The sequence below is a fragment of the Stomoxys calcitrans genome, chromosome 1, assembly GCF_963082655.1.
Source record: "Stomoxys calcitrans chromosome 1, idStoCalc2.1, whole genome shotgun sequence".
In the NCBI taxonomy this organism is placed as follows: domain Eukaryota; kingdom Metazoa; phylum Arthropoda; class Insecta; order Diptera; family Muscidae; genus Stomoxys; species Stomoxys calcitrans.
Window position 1 is genome coordinate 229234150 of NC_081552.1, and position 14279 is coordinate 229248428.

The 14279-nt window shown below is 39.6% G+C and overlaps 2 protein-coding genes across 3 annotated transcripts in view; both read right to left on the reverse strand.

Moving 5' to 3' along the window:
• Nucleotides 1–2209: 2209 nt before the first annotated feature.
• LOC106092438 (protein big brother) lies at nucleotides 2210–3460 on the reverse strand. The gene has a single exon (XM_013259308.2). It carries the CDS (start codon nucleotides 3185–3187, stop codon nucleotides 2546–2548), a length of 642 nt encoding a protein of 213 aa, XP_013114762.1. The 5' UTR covers nucleotides 3188–3460; the 3' UTR covers nucleotides 2210–2545.
• Nucleotides 3461–6594: 3134 nt separating this feature from the next.
• LOC106092432 (2-oxoglutarate dehydrogenase-like, mitochondrial) overlaps nucleotides 6595–14279 on the reverse strand; it is a 93612-nt gene continuing 85927 nt past the window's right edge. The window contains exon 11 of one of the 2 annotated variants that reach the window (XM_059360576.1): nucleotides 6595–6969. In XM_059360576.1, coding sequence (XP_059216559.1) covers nucleotides 6705–6969 — 265 coding nt within the window. In that variant the 3' untranslated portion in view covers nucleotides 6595–6704. The remainder of the gene's footprint in view (nucleotides 6970–14279) is intronic. The other variant, XR_009396500.1, reaches the window with a different exon arrangement.

A 14279-nucleotide genomic window follows, 5' to 3' on the forward strand; every position in this document is an offset into this window, starting at 1 on the left:
AGACTCTCCAGATGCATTACGGCAGGCTTGGGCTTGTGTCTGTGGCTCAAAAAAGATGGGTCAGCAGAGGAACTCCTCAAGGAGGTGCACTGTCTCCTCTACTTTGGTTTATAGCCATTAACAATATATTATTATCTCTGGAAGAAAAAGGCGTAAAAGTGGTCGCGTATGCTGATGACGTGGCAATTGCGATTAGGGATAAGTTTCCCAGCAAAGTGGGCTACCGAAAGTGGTCTGGGTATAAATCCGTGCAAGACAGCAGTAGTTCTGTTCAGCAGGAGATACAAGTTGCCTACAGTGGAACAACCTGCCTCCTTGGGTGGAAAGAATGTCCCATTTACGAAAAGCACAAAATTCCTGGGTGTTTTGCTGGACAGGAAATTGAACTTCAAATCCAACACTTTGGAAAGGGCAAGATAGGCCACTCTTGCCGTATACACCTGCAGGAGAGCCATTGGCAAAAGTTGGGGATTTAGACCGCGTGTCATGCATTGGGTATATACTGCAGTTGTCAGACCTTTTATGCTATATAGTGTTGTGGTCTGGTGGACGGCGCATCAAAAGTCCACCTATTGTGCAATGCTCAAACGGATCCAAAGGATGGCTTGACACCATCTAAAGCACCGAATTTAATTTAATTTAATCTTATGCCTCTGGACACTGTGGCTACCCAAATTGCAGCGACCATTGCCGTGAGGTTAAGGGAGCTTTCTCATTGGTCATGTGGCGGCTACGGACACTTGATGCAATATTCGATGATCCAGGCAGTGTGGATTACACCCTACTAATTTTAATCAAAAAGCGGCTCAGCTTTTTGATAAAAAATACTGTACCACTATGCCTGATAGAACCGATTGGAACTACGATATTCTTGGTAACAGTTACATAGAATTCTATACGAATGGTTCCAAACTAAACGACCAGGTGGGCTTTGGGGTGTACTCTAAAGATCTAGAATTGGTCATCGATCGAAAAGGTTACCCGACCACTGCAATGTGTATCAAGCAGAGATCCTTGCAATTAAGGAAGTGGTGGAATGGCAAAGATATAATGTCATTACGAAGATTGACATAAATATCTTCTCAGACAGCCATTAATTCCCTGGAGAACGTAGTTCTGAACACAAAAACCGCCCTCGACTGTCCCAGATCTCCCAACGAGATGGCTGAACAGTTCAAAATGCACCTGTTCTGGGTGCCGGGCCACAGAGATATCCCAGGGAATTTTAAAGCGGACGAGCATGCGAGACTAGGAACTACCTTACACATTCCAGGGATACTGGAATCTGTGAGTATGCCTCTAGCGACATGTAAGCTAAGTTTTTAGGACCAGGCCCGTAGGACAACGAATGATAGATGGTCAAAAGAGGGGGCTGTGAGCGCTCCAAAACAATGTGGCCTCATCTAGACTTGAAAAGGTCTACTGCTTTGCTGTCAGGCCCCCGTAGCGCAGAGGTTAGCGTGTCCGCCTATGACACTAAACGCCTGGGCTCGAACCTTGGCGAGACCATCAGAAAAAAATTTCAGCGGTGGTTTTCCCCTTCTAATGTTGGCAACATTTGTGAGGTACTATGCCATCTAAAACTTCTCTCCAAAGAGGTGTCGCACTGCGGCACGCCGTTCGGACTCGTCTATAAAAAGGAGGCCCCTTATCATTGAGTTTAAAACTTGAATGGGACTGCACTCATTGGTATGTGAGAAGTTTATCCCTGTTCCTTAGTGGAATGTTCATGGGCAAAATTTGCAATGTGCTTTGCTGTCATTGGCTAGAACAGACGTCTCAGTCATTGTGTCCGTCATGCCAGGTCACTGTCTAATCGGAAAACATACTGACAGACTGAAGTTTGCCAGCAACGACTTTTGCAGAAGCTATAGGGACATCGAGGAAGAAGAGACTATAGAACACCTACTGTGTGTGTGTCCCGCACTAGCAGTTAGAAAGAGTTCCACTTTAGGTTCTCATTTCTTTGAGAACCTGTCTGATTTAGCGGATGTGAACATTCGCATGTAATTGGGCTTTTTAAAGCGATCTGGATGGTTCAACGGTAGGAACTAGAAGGCATATTCCTCCTTTTGTTCCTGTGGTATCACAGTGGACGAAAACGTCTAAGTGAGTCTGATGGCAGACTGCCACTTAAAGCTAACCTGTCTGTATCCAAATATTTTGGACTTGAAAGACTTGTCTTAAGGAAATATTTTCAAATCTGGTATATAAATTAAAGTTTTATTTATTATCAGTAAACTATTTCTAATAAAGCAAATGGGGTTCAAGACGACGTTATAATTTTATGTTTAAAATTCGATTTATAAAGATCCAATAAATCGCAATATGTAAAGAGAGCTTAAAATTAAACCTAAAATTCATATTCACACGTAATGCGATTCCATTTTTTTTTGGAATCCTAATGCCTTCATTCAGTCAATATTAAATATTAATACATATCATTGGAGAACATTTTTCAAACACATACACATATATAGATCTAGTACATATAGTAAATGTTAAGTAAGTACCATAGCAGATTTCATCCCTTTTCGTGCAATCTTTAACGCCGCCACATGCTGGCTGCTCCCACACCAATGCCGCCTGAAGATACCCCACGGCGTACTGCTTCCATATCCTCGGGACGATTGTCTCTATAGGCTCTCTTGGAATCTTCAAATTCTCGCAGTCGTTGATTGTAACGATCAATTTGATCGCGCAGTATGGCATCCTCGTGCATGGCTCTACGTTCGTCAAACTCCAAACAACCCGACCCATCTAGGCGATCCAAATCCAACCAGCCACGGAATCTCACGCAAACGCCATTCATAATGAAATACGATTTGATGTAGACCTTGCCATGCTCCTTATCGAAATCGCATTCTTTATCATGGATGTAGGGATTTTGGGTGGCATTGAAGACCAACTGCAGATTGGTGCCCGAGGCCACAAATGATATTTCGGTGTGACCTTCGCGACAGCCATTTTGGAAACGTATCTGGCGTTCCTCCATAGCTCTTTCCCGATAGCCCGTGTAACGTATCTCACTCTCACGGCTAAGGCGTCTAAATAGTTCATCACTTTCAAATTTAGACTTTTGATCCGGTATAACACGGGGCATTTTAAAGATGAATCTTGGCTTGGGCTGCTCATACAGACCTATGGTGTCGTAGGGTAACATTCCGGCCAGGGCGGCTTCGTTCATGGTATTTTGATTTTCGAAAAAACAGCAAAGACTTTGGGCTTGGGTATAATCAACCCACTTGTGTTGAGGAGCAGCAATTTTTGATGGTTTTATTTAAACAAAAACGTCAGAGAAAAATTTAATTATGAAAAATGTGTTGTTTTTGATTGCTTTTTTCTGTTGGCTGAGCTAAGCTGTGTCCAATTTCCAGAAAGTATTTATGATTTTATTATACTGACTTTTTTGCGGTTTTGTATTTAGTTGACTTTCGACTAATCGATTACTCGACCTTTGGCATAAAAAAATCAAAGTCGACTTTTAGTGGTTAAAAACATCGAATAGTCGACTCAAGGCGTATTTATAAGGTTGTGGCTTCGGCGAATTGCTACAACAAAGCATCTTTTTTGGAAACTTGATATGTCAAAGTTTTTATACAGGGCGAAGTAAATTCGATTCGCCGTGACATTTAAAATTTACGGCAAATTTGTTTCTACCAATCAGAGCAGAAAGAAAGGAGTTTATTAGTATTTGAGTGTCAAGCAAGAAAAAACAAATTTAAAGATGTTCAAAATTCCTATTAGCTCCAGAGGCTTTACTCACAAAACCATCACGATGGCAGGTTTAAATAGTTTTCATTAGGTTATTGTAGCGATAAAATAGCTACCAAGTGCAGGTCAGGGTAGTTCTGGCTCAATGCCAATTGGGCTGGGATTGTTTCCAACTTCGATTGTAACTAGGGACCACACATCATATGCATAACTCTCTGGTGGACGTGACATTCCTCCTGAATTGAGTTCATACTTTTTTTGATGGGCAGTATAATTAGCGTACCAATAGCAAAAAGCTCAAATAGGAACATGGCGATTAGGGCCCAATCACTAAAAGCACGGTTTTTGTACCCCTTTATTAGGCTTTTGAAATGTCAGGACTTTGACGTCGCGCTGGACACATGGCGTACTTACGCATGATTTGTGGGGATGAGGAGGAGTTATAGACGGTTGATCACCTATTGTGCCACTGCCCTGAAATTGCGGGGGTAGACGCAGGACTATGTCTAAATGAACATCTTTTTTCCTGTCAAAATTATTTCCAGGCGCATAATCCTCTCGCCATTCCTGGTTGCAATAGGACTTGAAATCGCAGCTAGGAGGGAACTTCTCCAGTCCGCCTGGCTTCCATTATTGTCATGCATGCTGGCCCCGTATTTTCTTCATTCTAATGTCTGGTATTTTACTGCCGTTAAATTTGTCTGTGTTCTTCGGCGCTTTTTGAAACTTTTTCGGGGGCGACACAATGAAACTAGTCCCCTGAGAGAAGCTGATAGCAATTAAGGTTGTTAGACGCGTACCATTATATAATCTAATTTTAGGAACCATCAGTACTAGGCTATATGCTGCAACTTCAAACAAATTAATACAAATCGTATGTGTGTGCCTCACACAAGCAAAGAAAATGTAAACAAACGAAAAAAAATACTTTATGAGGTCATAAAAATGAAAAAAGTAAATTTTTGGCCAACCCGAGGAAGTCGAAAAGCTTTAAAAGTTGACTTTATGACATTCATAAAGAAGAAAATCTCATGCCAATTCAAGTGATTCGAAATCAAACAACAGGTGGCGCCGTATGTCATTTGTTTTTCAAAGCAAGGCTAAGACATTGCCAGTTTAAAAACTTATGTGATTTAACCGTTAAATTTAAAGAAAATCAATTTTATTAATCGATTTTTTATCATTACATCATTACACTATTTCGGGAGGTCGGTCTAAATGGCAGCTATATCCAAATATGGTCCGATCTGGACTACATTTGACAATAATGGGTAGGGGTTTAACAGAACACACTATGCCAAATTTCATCGTTTATACATTTTGGGACTTATTGCGTAGTGAAATAAGTCTAAAAGTTTTGGAAATAGTAAGTTGAAAATAAGTTGAAAATAAGTTCTAAATGTTGGGATATACTTACTTTTTTCCTTTGGAGTTATTGAATATTTTTGGGTTTTATTTCATATTTTTGGGTTTTATTTCTTTTTATACCTACCACCATAGGAAAGGGGGTATATTCATTTAGTCATTCCGTTTGCAACACATCGAAATATCAATTTCCGGCCGGCCACTGTGGTACAGGGTATTATAAGTTTGTATATTTGTTTGCAACGCTAAGAAAGAGAAGAGCTAGACCCATTGATAAGTATACCGGTCGACTCAGAATCACTTTCTGATTCGATTTAACCATGTCCGTCTGTTCGTCTGTGAGTCCATGTATTCTTGTGATCAAAGTGCAGGTCGTATTTGTTGTCCAACCATCACGAAATTTTGCACATATCACTCATATTTTGGCCCTATTGATTTTGGTAAAAATCGGTTCAGATTTAGATATAGCTCCCATATATATGTAGCGCCAGATTTGCACTTAAATGGCCGTAGTAGCTACAATTTTCAACCGATCTGCACAAAATTTGGCACAAATTGTTTTGTTACTAATCTTAACATAACTGCCAGATTTCACTAAAATCGGTGCAGATTTAGATATAGCTCCCATATATTTGTATCGACCGATTTGCACTTAAATGGCTGTAGTAGCTACAAGTTTTCAACCGATCTGCACAAAATTTGGCACGGTTTGTTCTGCTACTGACATTAACACATCTGCAAGATTTCATCAAAATCGGTTCAGATTTAGATATAGCTCCCATATATATGTATCGCCCGATTTGCGCTTAAATGACCGTAGTAGCTACAATTTTTCAACCGATCTGCACAAAATTTGGCACGGTTTGTTCTGCTACTGACCTTAACACATCTGCAAGATTTCATCAATATCGGGCTCGAATTTAGATATAGCTCCCATATATATGTATCGCCCGATTTGCACTTAAATAGCCGTAGTAGCTACAATTTTCAACCGATCCGCACAAAATTTGGCATGAATTGTTTTGTTACTAGTCTTAACATATTCGCAAAATTTTATCACAATCGGTTCCGATTTAGATATAGCTCCCATATATATGTATCGCCCGATTTGTACTTAATGGCCATAGTAGCTACAATTTGTAACCGATCGCCACAAAATTTGGCACCGATTGTTCTGCTACTGACCTTAACACATCTGCAAGATTTCATCAAAATCGGTTCAGATTTAGATATAGCTCCCATATATATGTATCGCCCGATTTGCACTTAATTGGCCGTAGTAACAAAAATTTTGATACGATCTGTTTAAAAGTCGGTTCAGATTTAGATATATATTTATAAATTGCCCGAATTTATAATTGAAGGGTAGGTGTAGGGTTTTGTATAGTCGGCTCCGCCCGACTTTTGCCTTTCCTTACTGGTTATTTGTTTAACCTGGGGCTTATTTCATTTTGATTTCGGTACTAGTTCATTAGGACTTATTTCATTGGGGTCATTGCATTTAGCAAACAATTTTCATGTTTATATATTTTTTTGGATATAAAGGATTTGCAAAAGGTATCATAAATCTGAGCTAAATCATTTTAAATTTTTGCATTTCATTTAAATTTGTATTTCTATAAAAATCACTTCCTTTTGTTGTTGGGTTTAGACGCAGCCGATGGGTTTTGGGACTTTTCAATTGTGGCGGCTGCTTTCGTTTTTTGTTCTGTTTCGGCCTTTGCTTTGGCTATTCTCGCTTCTTCTTCTTTCTTCAAGACTTCCTTTTCGGCAGCAGTCAACTCACCAAAAATGCTGACGATGAAATCATGTAACTCACGTTCGTGTTGCATTTTATTGCCCGTCGATGGGGCAGCAGCAGTGGGACGACCATGATATTGAATTTGTAAACTAAAAATAAACCAAAAAAACGTTCTGTAGTCGTTTGTTGTTTTTTTTTGTTATTTTTTATGCTACATTAACAAGAAGCTGAAATTTGAAAATTTAATTAGAGACAAATTCTTGTCGTTTCATAAGCAAATCGTCAAAAAAAGGGCGCCACAACAATACAATTATTTTTGCTTTCTTTTAAACAAATTGCCAATTCAATCATTTGTGTTTTCGAATCACAATGAAATATTCAGTCCACAAAGAGATTAAAAGAAAAAAAAAATTAAAAACTACAATGCTCTTATTCCGCGCCATTTATTGAGTTTTGTTCTTTGTAATGTAGATCAAAAACCAAAGAAAAAAAGAACCAAAAAAATATGTGCCAAAATAAGTGAGCCAATTTGCCAAATACCAAAGAGTTGAATGAAGGCATATACTATAGTGTAAAAACAGAAATGGCCAATGTACTTACATATCTACATACGTACGTGCATACATTTATGTATTTAGACCAAGTGTTACTATATGAATGTTTCAATAATTTTAATTAATTTTCTCTTTGAATTAAACTATAAAACAACTAAATTTGAATTTAAATTGATTTTATCTTCTAAACTAAGCGCCTTAGAGGGAAATGAGTCTTTATACGTGACTCCGTCAAAATGTATCAGTTTTCCTATGAAAATAAACTTACTTACTTAACTTAAAATGGCTATGACAGAACATTTGTTCCACTAGCCCAACGTATTTAGAATATCGCTCCAAGCGCCTCGATTTTCTGCGCTCATTCTAAAATCTCTGACACCAAGTTTCGAGCTGTCCCCCACCACTTGATCTTTCCATGGGGCTTTTGGTCTTCCCCGCTTGCGTGTACCACCGCGATTCCCTTCAAAAGACTTCTTTGCTGGAGCTTCTTCATCCATTCTGACAACATGACCTAGTCAACGCAGCTGTTGTATTTTGATGCGTGTAACTATACTAACGTCGTCATACAGCTCATACAGCTCGTGGTTCATACGTCGCCTATATTCTCCATTAACGCTAACTGGCCCATGTACAATATTTTACGAAGAATCTTTCTCTCAAATACTCCAAGCACAGCCTCATCTACTTTGACAAGTACCCATGCCTCATAACCACATAACAACAGCGGTAGTATCAGTGCCTTGTATAGTGTAATCTTCGTCTATCAGGAGGTGGCCTTGTTTCTAAACTGCTTACTTAGTCCAAAGTAGCATCTGTTAGCCAGTATTATTCTTCGCTTTATTTCAAAACTGGTGTCATTCGTTTCGGTTACGGCGGTGCCGAGGTAGATAAAGTTGCTATCTCAATGTTGTGGTTCCCAACTTTCTCCATTTTCTTTATCTGCTCGGTTGTACAAGGCGTTTTGGGAGTTGAAACCATCCACTTCTTCTTATCTCCATTTACTACCAGACCCATTTTAACTGACTCTCTTTCGATTCTTTCAAAGGCAGCAGTTACTACTTCCGGTGACCAACCTATCGAGACGATGTCGTTGTCGTTAACGTAGAAGAAGCAGAAACACAGCAAGTTGTTGTTGCTTTTTACTTAACATCCGTTATATGTGTGAATGCAAAGCCATATGTGAGAGTATTAGTGGTGAGAGTGCGAGTGGTGACTGGTATTTGCGAGAGAGAAAGAGTATGCTAAAAGAGGTCACTATTGTGGTGCGAGTGTGTGGTGGTGTGATGCGTGTGTCCCTACTTGGTGTTTTTTTTGGCATGGAGATTAGTCGGTAGCTTAAGCTGCGGCTATGGGCAATGACGTTTGCCGTTTAATGTGTTGGCTACAGCTAAATAAAACTTTGGCAACGCACTTATTTAAACATTGAAGTTAACATAAAGAAGTCGTAGTAAATAATTGTGTGGCCACACTATGCACTTAATGAATGAAGAGTGTTAACAAGTAAAGGAAAGAGAGCGCAGTATTTTTGCTTACATTATGTGATGGGGTTCCATATGTTTTAAGGTAAAACAAGTAAAAGCGTGCTAAGTTCAGCCGGGCCGAATCTTTGTACACACCACCATGGATTCCGCTAAAAATGTATGCCTGAAGTGTGTAGGGTAGTTCCTAATTTCGCAAGATTGTTCGCTTTACAATCCCTTGGGTTATCTCTGTGGCCCGGCTTTCAGAACAGGTGAATTTTGAAATGTTCAGCTACTCGTTGAGAGATGTGTAACAGCCGAGGGAGGTTTTTGTGTTCAGAAATATATTCTCCAGGGATTTGTTGGCTGCCTGTCCATCTGAGAAGATATTTATGCCAATCGTCGTAATGACATTATATCTTCGCCATTCCACCACTTCCTTAATTGCAAGGATCTCTGCTTGTTACACACTGTAGTGGTCGGGTAACCTTTTCGATATGACCAGTTCTATATCTTTAGAGTACATCCCAAAGCCCACCTGGTCGTTTAGTTTGGAACTATACGTACAGAACTCTATGTAACTTCTGTTACCAGGGATATTGTAGTTCCAATCGGTTCTATCAGCAATAGTGGTTCGGTACTTTTTATCAAAAAGCGGCTCAGGTAGGGTGTAATCCACACTGCCTGGAACATCGGATATTGTATCAAGGATAACACAGTGTCCGTAGCCGCCACATAACCAAAGAGAAAGCTCCCTTAGCCTCACGGCAGTGGTCGCTGCAATTTGTCTAGCCACAATGTCCAGAGGCAATATATGTAGCATTAAATTCAGTGCATCAGATGGTGTCGTTCTTAGTGTGGCTGTGATGAATTAACAATCCATCCTTTGGATCCGGTTGACCATTGAACAGTAGGTGGACGTAGGTGGAAGCGCCGTCCACCAGGCCACAACACCATATAGCATTATAGGGTCTTCATGACACGCTCCCAACTTTTGCCAATGGTTCTCTTGCAGGTGTATAGGGCAAGAGTTGCCTTTCTTGCCCTTTCCAAAATGTTGGATTTGAAGTTCAATTTCCTGTCCAGCACAACACCCAGGTATTTTGCGCTTTCTGTAAATGGAACATTCTCTCCTCCTAAGGAGACAGGTTCCACTATAGGCACTGTCGGTAGGCTTAAAACAACTCACTTTTTCAAATTTCGGCGAAATCGGGTAATAAATGCGGCTTTTATGTGCGTAAGACCCTTAATCGGCAGATTTCATAAATGCGGCTGTTATGAACTTAACACTCTTAATCGGCAGATTGTGCTATATGGCAGCTATATTATTACTAGCCGAATCGGACCCGCTCTGCTGCGCCTTTTTAACTCTCTAATATCTTTTTAGGGTGGGGACACTTCGCCCCGAATGCGGATATCGAACTCGTGCCATTGTAGCCTATGACGCTGAACGCGTTCGAATCCTGGCAAGTACATCAGACAAAGCGGTGGTTAGACCTTCTTAATGTTGTCGACATTTGCGAGGTACAATGCCATGCAAGGTCATTTAAAAAATTTTCCCCAACGAGGTGTCGCACTGCGGGACGTCGTTCGGACTCGACTATAAAAAAGGTCCCTTATCATTGTGTTTAAACTTGAATCGGAAAGCACTCATTGAAGTGTGAGAAGTTTGCACCTGCTCGGATCCTGGTGTTTTTAAAAATTAAGGTAATGAGAAGTGCTTTTTGGGGGAGGGTATTTCGACGCCAATATGGATATCAAATTCGTGCTGCAATTCCAAATCCCTTTAACTTGAGCCCCATTTTGCCATGGCCGGTAAATATGAACCGTTTGGAGGGTGTTTTGGGGATGGGGCGGCCACCGGCACTTTGCACTGAAAATAGATATCAAATTCGTTCTTTATTCCCAACGGAAATGAAGTTCAGTTTAGGGGGTGCTTTAGGGAGTCCCCAAAACACTTGGCTCCAAAATTGGATATCAAATTCGTTTTCTACTCTCAAATACCTTTCATTTGAGTCCCATATTGTCATAATTTGTCAAATAACCTAATAATAAAGATACGTCAAGTATCTTTAGAAGGAAAAGCGCCACCTAGACTTCAACGCAAATTTTAATGTTATATTCGTAATCTATTCCCAAATACCTTTCATTTGCGTTCCATAAAGCCATGATCGTCTAATAAGCCCGTTTGGGGGTGGGCGACCTCCCATTTCTTGGACCTAATGTTTTATGCCATATTTGTAATCTGTTGCCCAATGCTTCCCATATTGACAGGTACTTCGAATATTTCTGTTAAGAGGAGTTTTGGGGTTGGGAGGGGGTTGTTCGCTGAGTATTCGGACCCAAATTTAAATACCATATTCGTTTTCTGGTCTCCAATACCTTTCATTATTGTGCCCATCGGACCACTTTCGGATATGGGTGGCGTTTTGGGGTAAGGGGGAGGGCCCGCCTCCAACCAATATCTAAAAATTATATGGCCTATGTTTCCCACCAGACAAACGTACACAATCTATTGTATAAACATTTTAAGAAAATCGGTACAGCCAAGTATCATATAGTCATATTGGGTCTAATGGCGTTTTTGAGGGGTGGCGTACGCCCTATACTTCAATCTGATTTTGTATGCCAGATTCGAAATCTACTCCCGAATACCTTTCATTTGAACCCCATATTGAAATGAACGTCTGTTTGGGGAAGTTTTGGGGTTGGGGCGTTCCTATGGGTACTTAGACTCAAATTTTAATACCATATTCGTATTCTACTCTTCAATACCTTTCATTTGATACCCTATATTGTCCCGATTGGTCAACTTTTGATTTTGGGTCGTGTTTTTGGCATAAGGGGGAGGGTCCGTCCCCCCTCCGATATCGAAAAAATATATAGTCTATGTTTCCTTCCAGACCAACCTACACAATATTCGAAAATTTCGAGAAAATCGGTTCAGCCGTTTTTCAATATATACGGAACAAACAAACCGAGTCCCATATATCCGTGATTGGCTAATGTGCCCATTTTGGGCGTTTTTTTGGGGGTGGGGTGACCCCCAATTCTTTGACATGAATTTGTATGCCGGATTCGTTATCTACTCCCGCATACTTGTCATTTGATTACCATATTGTCCGTATCGGTCCACTTTTTATTTTGGGTGGTGTTTTTGGGGTAAGGGTGGAGGGTCCGCCCCCTTCCGTTATCAATAAATTATAAAGCCTATTCCTACTTCCTGACAATATTCATAACCTACCTTTTATTTGAGTCGCATATTGCCATGATCGTTAAATAAACCTATTTTAAGGGATTTTGGGTCTGGGGCGGCCCCCAGGTACTTGGAACCAACAATTCGTACTCTACTCTTGAATACCTTTCATTGGAATCCTATATTGTCCCGATCGTTCCACTTTTATTTTTGGGTAGTTCTTTTGGGGTAAGGGGGAGGGTCCGCCCACCCATAAATTATATAGCCTATGTTTTCTTCCAGATCAACCTACACAATCTGTGAAAATTTCAAGGTAATCGGTTTTAGCCGTTTTTGAGTCTATACGGAACAAAAAAACAAACAAATTGAATTTTATATATAAGATTGCAACAGACGGACACATGGACGAGCTGACGGACAGACACTCGGACATTGCTAAATCGTCTTTTACGACGATCAAGAATATATATACATTGTAGGGTCGGAATTGGATATTTCGATGTGTTGAGAGCGGAATAACTTTATGAATATACCCCTTTCCAATTAAATTTTTAATTGAAAATTTTTTTCCGATTTTTTCACGGATGTCGAAAAGCCTATTACAGCTTACTGTGCAAAATTTCAGCAAAATCTGCGCCTATTAAGGAACCATAATCTTAATCGGGAGACCGGTATGTATGGCAGCTATATCCGAGTATAGCCCGATTTAGACCATACTTCGTAGGAACGTCGAGAGACCAAATTTCCGCAAAATCAGGTGGTATACGCACTTTTTATTGGCCCAAGAACTTAATTAGGGGGACATGTTTATATGGGGGCTATACCATGCTATAGTCCGATAAAGCCCATCTTCAAAAGAATCTATGCAAAGTTTCAGCTCAATATCTCCATTAGTAAAGATTGTGGCGTGATTTCAAAAGACAGACAGAAGGACATGGCTATAAAGTTTTAGATTTTTACGACGATCGAGAGTATATATACTTTATGGAGTCGAAAATAGATATTTCGATGTGTTGCAAAGGGAATGACAGAATGAATTTACCCCCATGCTGCGGTGATGGGTATAAACAATTTGGAATTTTAAAATATTTCGTAAAAATTTAGACTTTCAGAGAAACTGTTTGCGAATTTTCAATTTATAGTCCTTATTTGTCTGTATAAAATTAAATGAATCATGAATATTTGTCTGCCTGCCACTTATCTAGCACATACATATGATATGCAGTAATAATTTTGACTGCATTCAAAATACATTGAAAATTATTTATTACACAGGGTGGCGTATGAGTATTACGTGGCTGCATGCAAGCAAATGTTGCTCAAGCGTACGGTGTTCAAATGTATCCACTAAAATTGATTGCCAAACACAAATCATGCTTTCAATGGTTTTGTGTAACATACACTAATACAACATCATTTTATCCAATTCAGACATCTGCATTAAAATTTTGAAATAAAAATAAACATTTTTCGATTTGAGAGATCATTTGCAATAAATTGCTCGATGACATAGACCCAGAAAGGAATGCAGTTAAGTTACGCATAATTTTTCGCATTTAAAAACATTCACCGAGTATTGGGTTTGCAGTTTTACCATAACGTGAATGCAAAATTTAATTAATCCCAACATATATACACATACTACTTGAGGCAACGAGAACCCCATACATACACACACACACACTATCAGAATCGCCATATATTGTGCCAACACCAAAACATTTGGTATGAAATCAAATGATACCAACAACAAAAACAACATTGTTGTTTACATAAAACAATCATGAATGCCAAGAAAATTAAAACAATAAAGTATAAGCGGAAAATCTAAACAAAGAGACACCTACAACAAGAACAGAAACAACAACAACGACATCAACAATAACAACCATGCCGACATAACAATGAGACAAGTGTCGTGGTGCCGCCGGTTTCTCAAATGTATATGCAAGCCCATCTACATACATACGAGTATGTGTGAGTGTGTCTGTTTGTTTTCATACTTCTTAGGTTGGGAGGTATTCATTTGGAGCCGAATGTACTCATGCTTAAGCATTTGTGTGCGAGTGTGTGCGCGAGTGTCAACGTGCATATTTATATTAGCAAAAAAAAAAAAATCTTGGCAGTCTATTCAACTTGAACCAAAAAGAAAGACCAAGCAAAAAAAAACACACTAAAATTCTAACAAAAAATCACATAAAGAACAAAATGTGGGAAGCGAGGGATTAGGAGCAACAATTAAAATGAAA

Coding starts and splice junctions, on each gene's coding strand:
- LOC106092438 (XM_013259308.2), bottom strand. CDS start 3,187: ATGAACGAAGCCGCCCTGGCCGGAATGTTACCCTACGACACCATAGGT.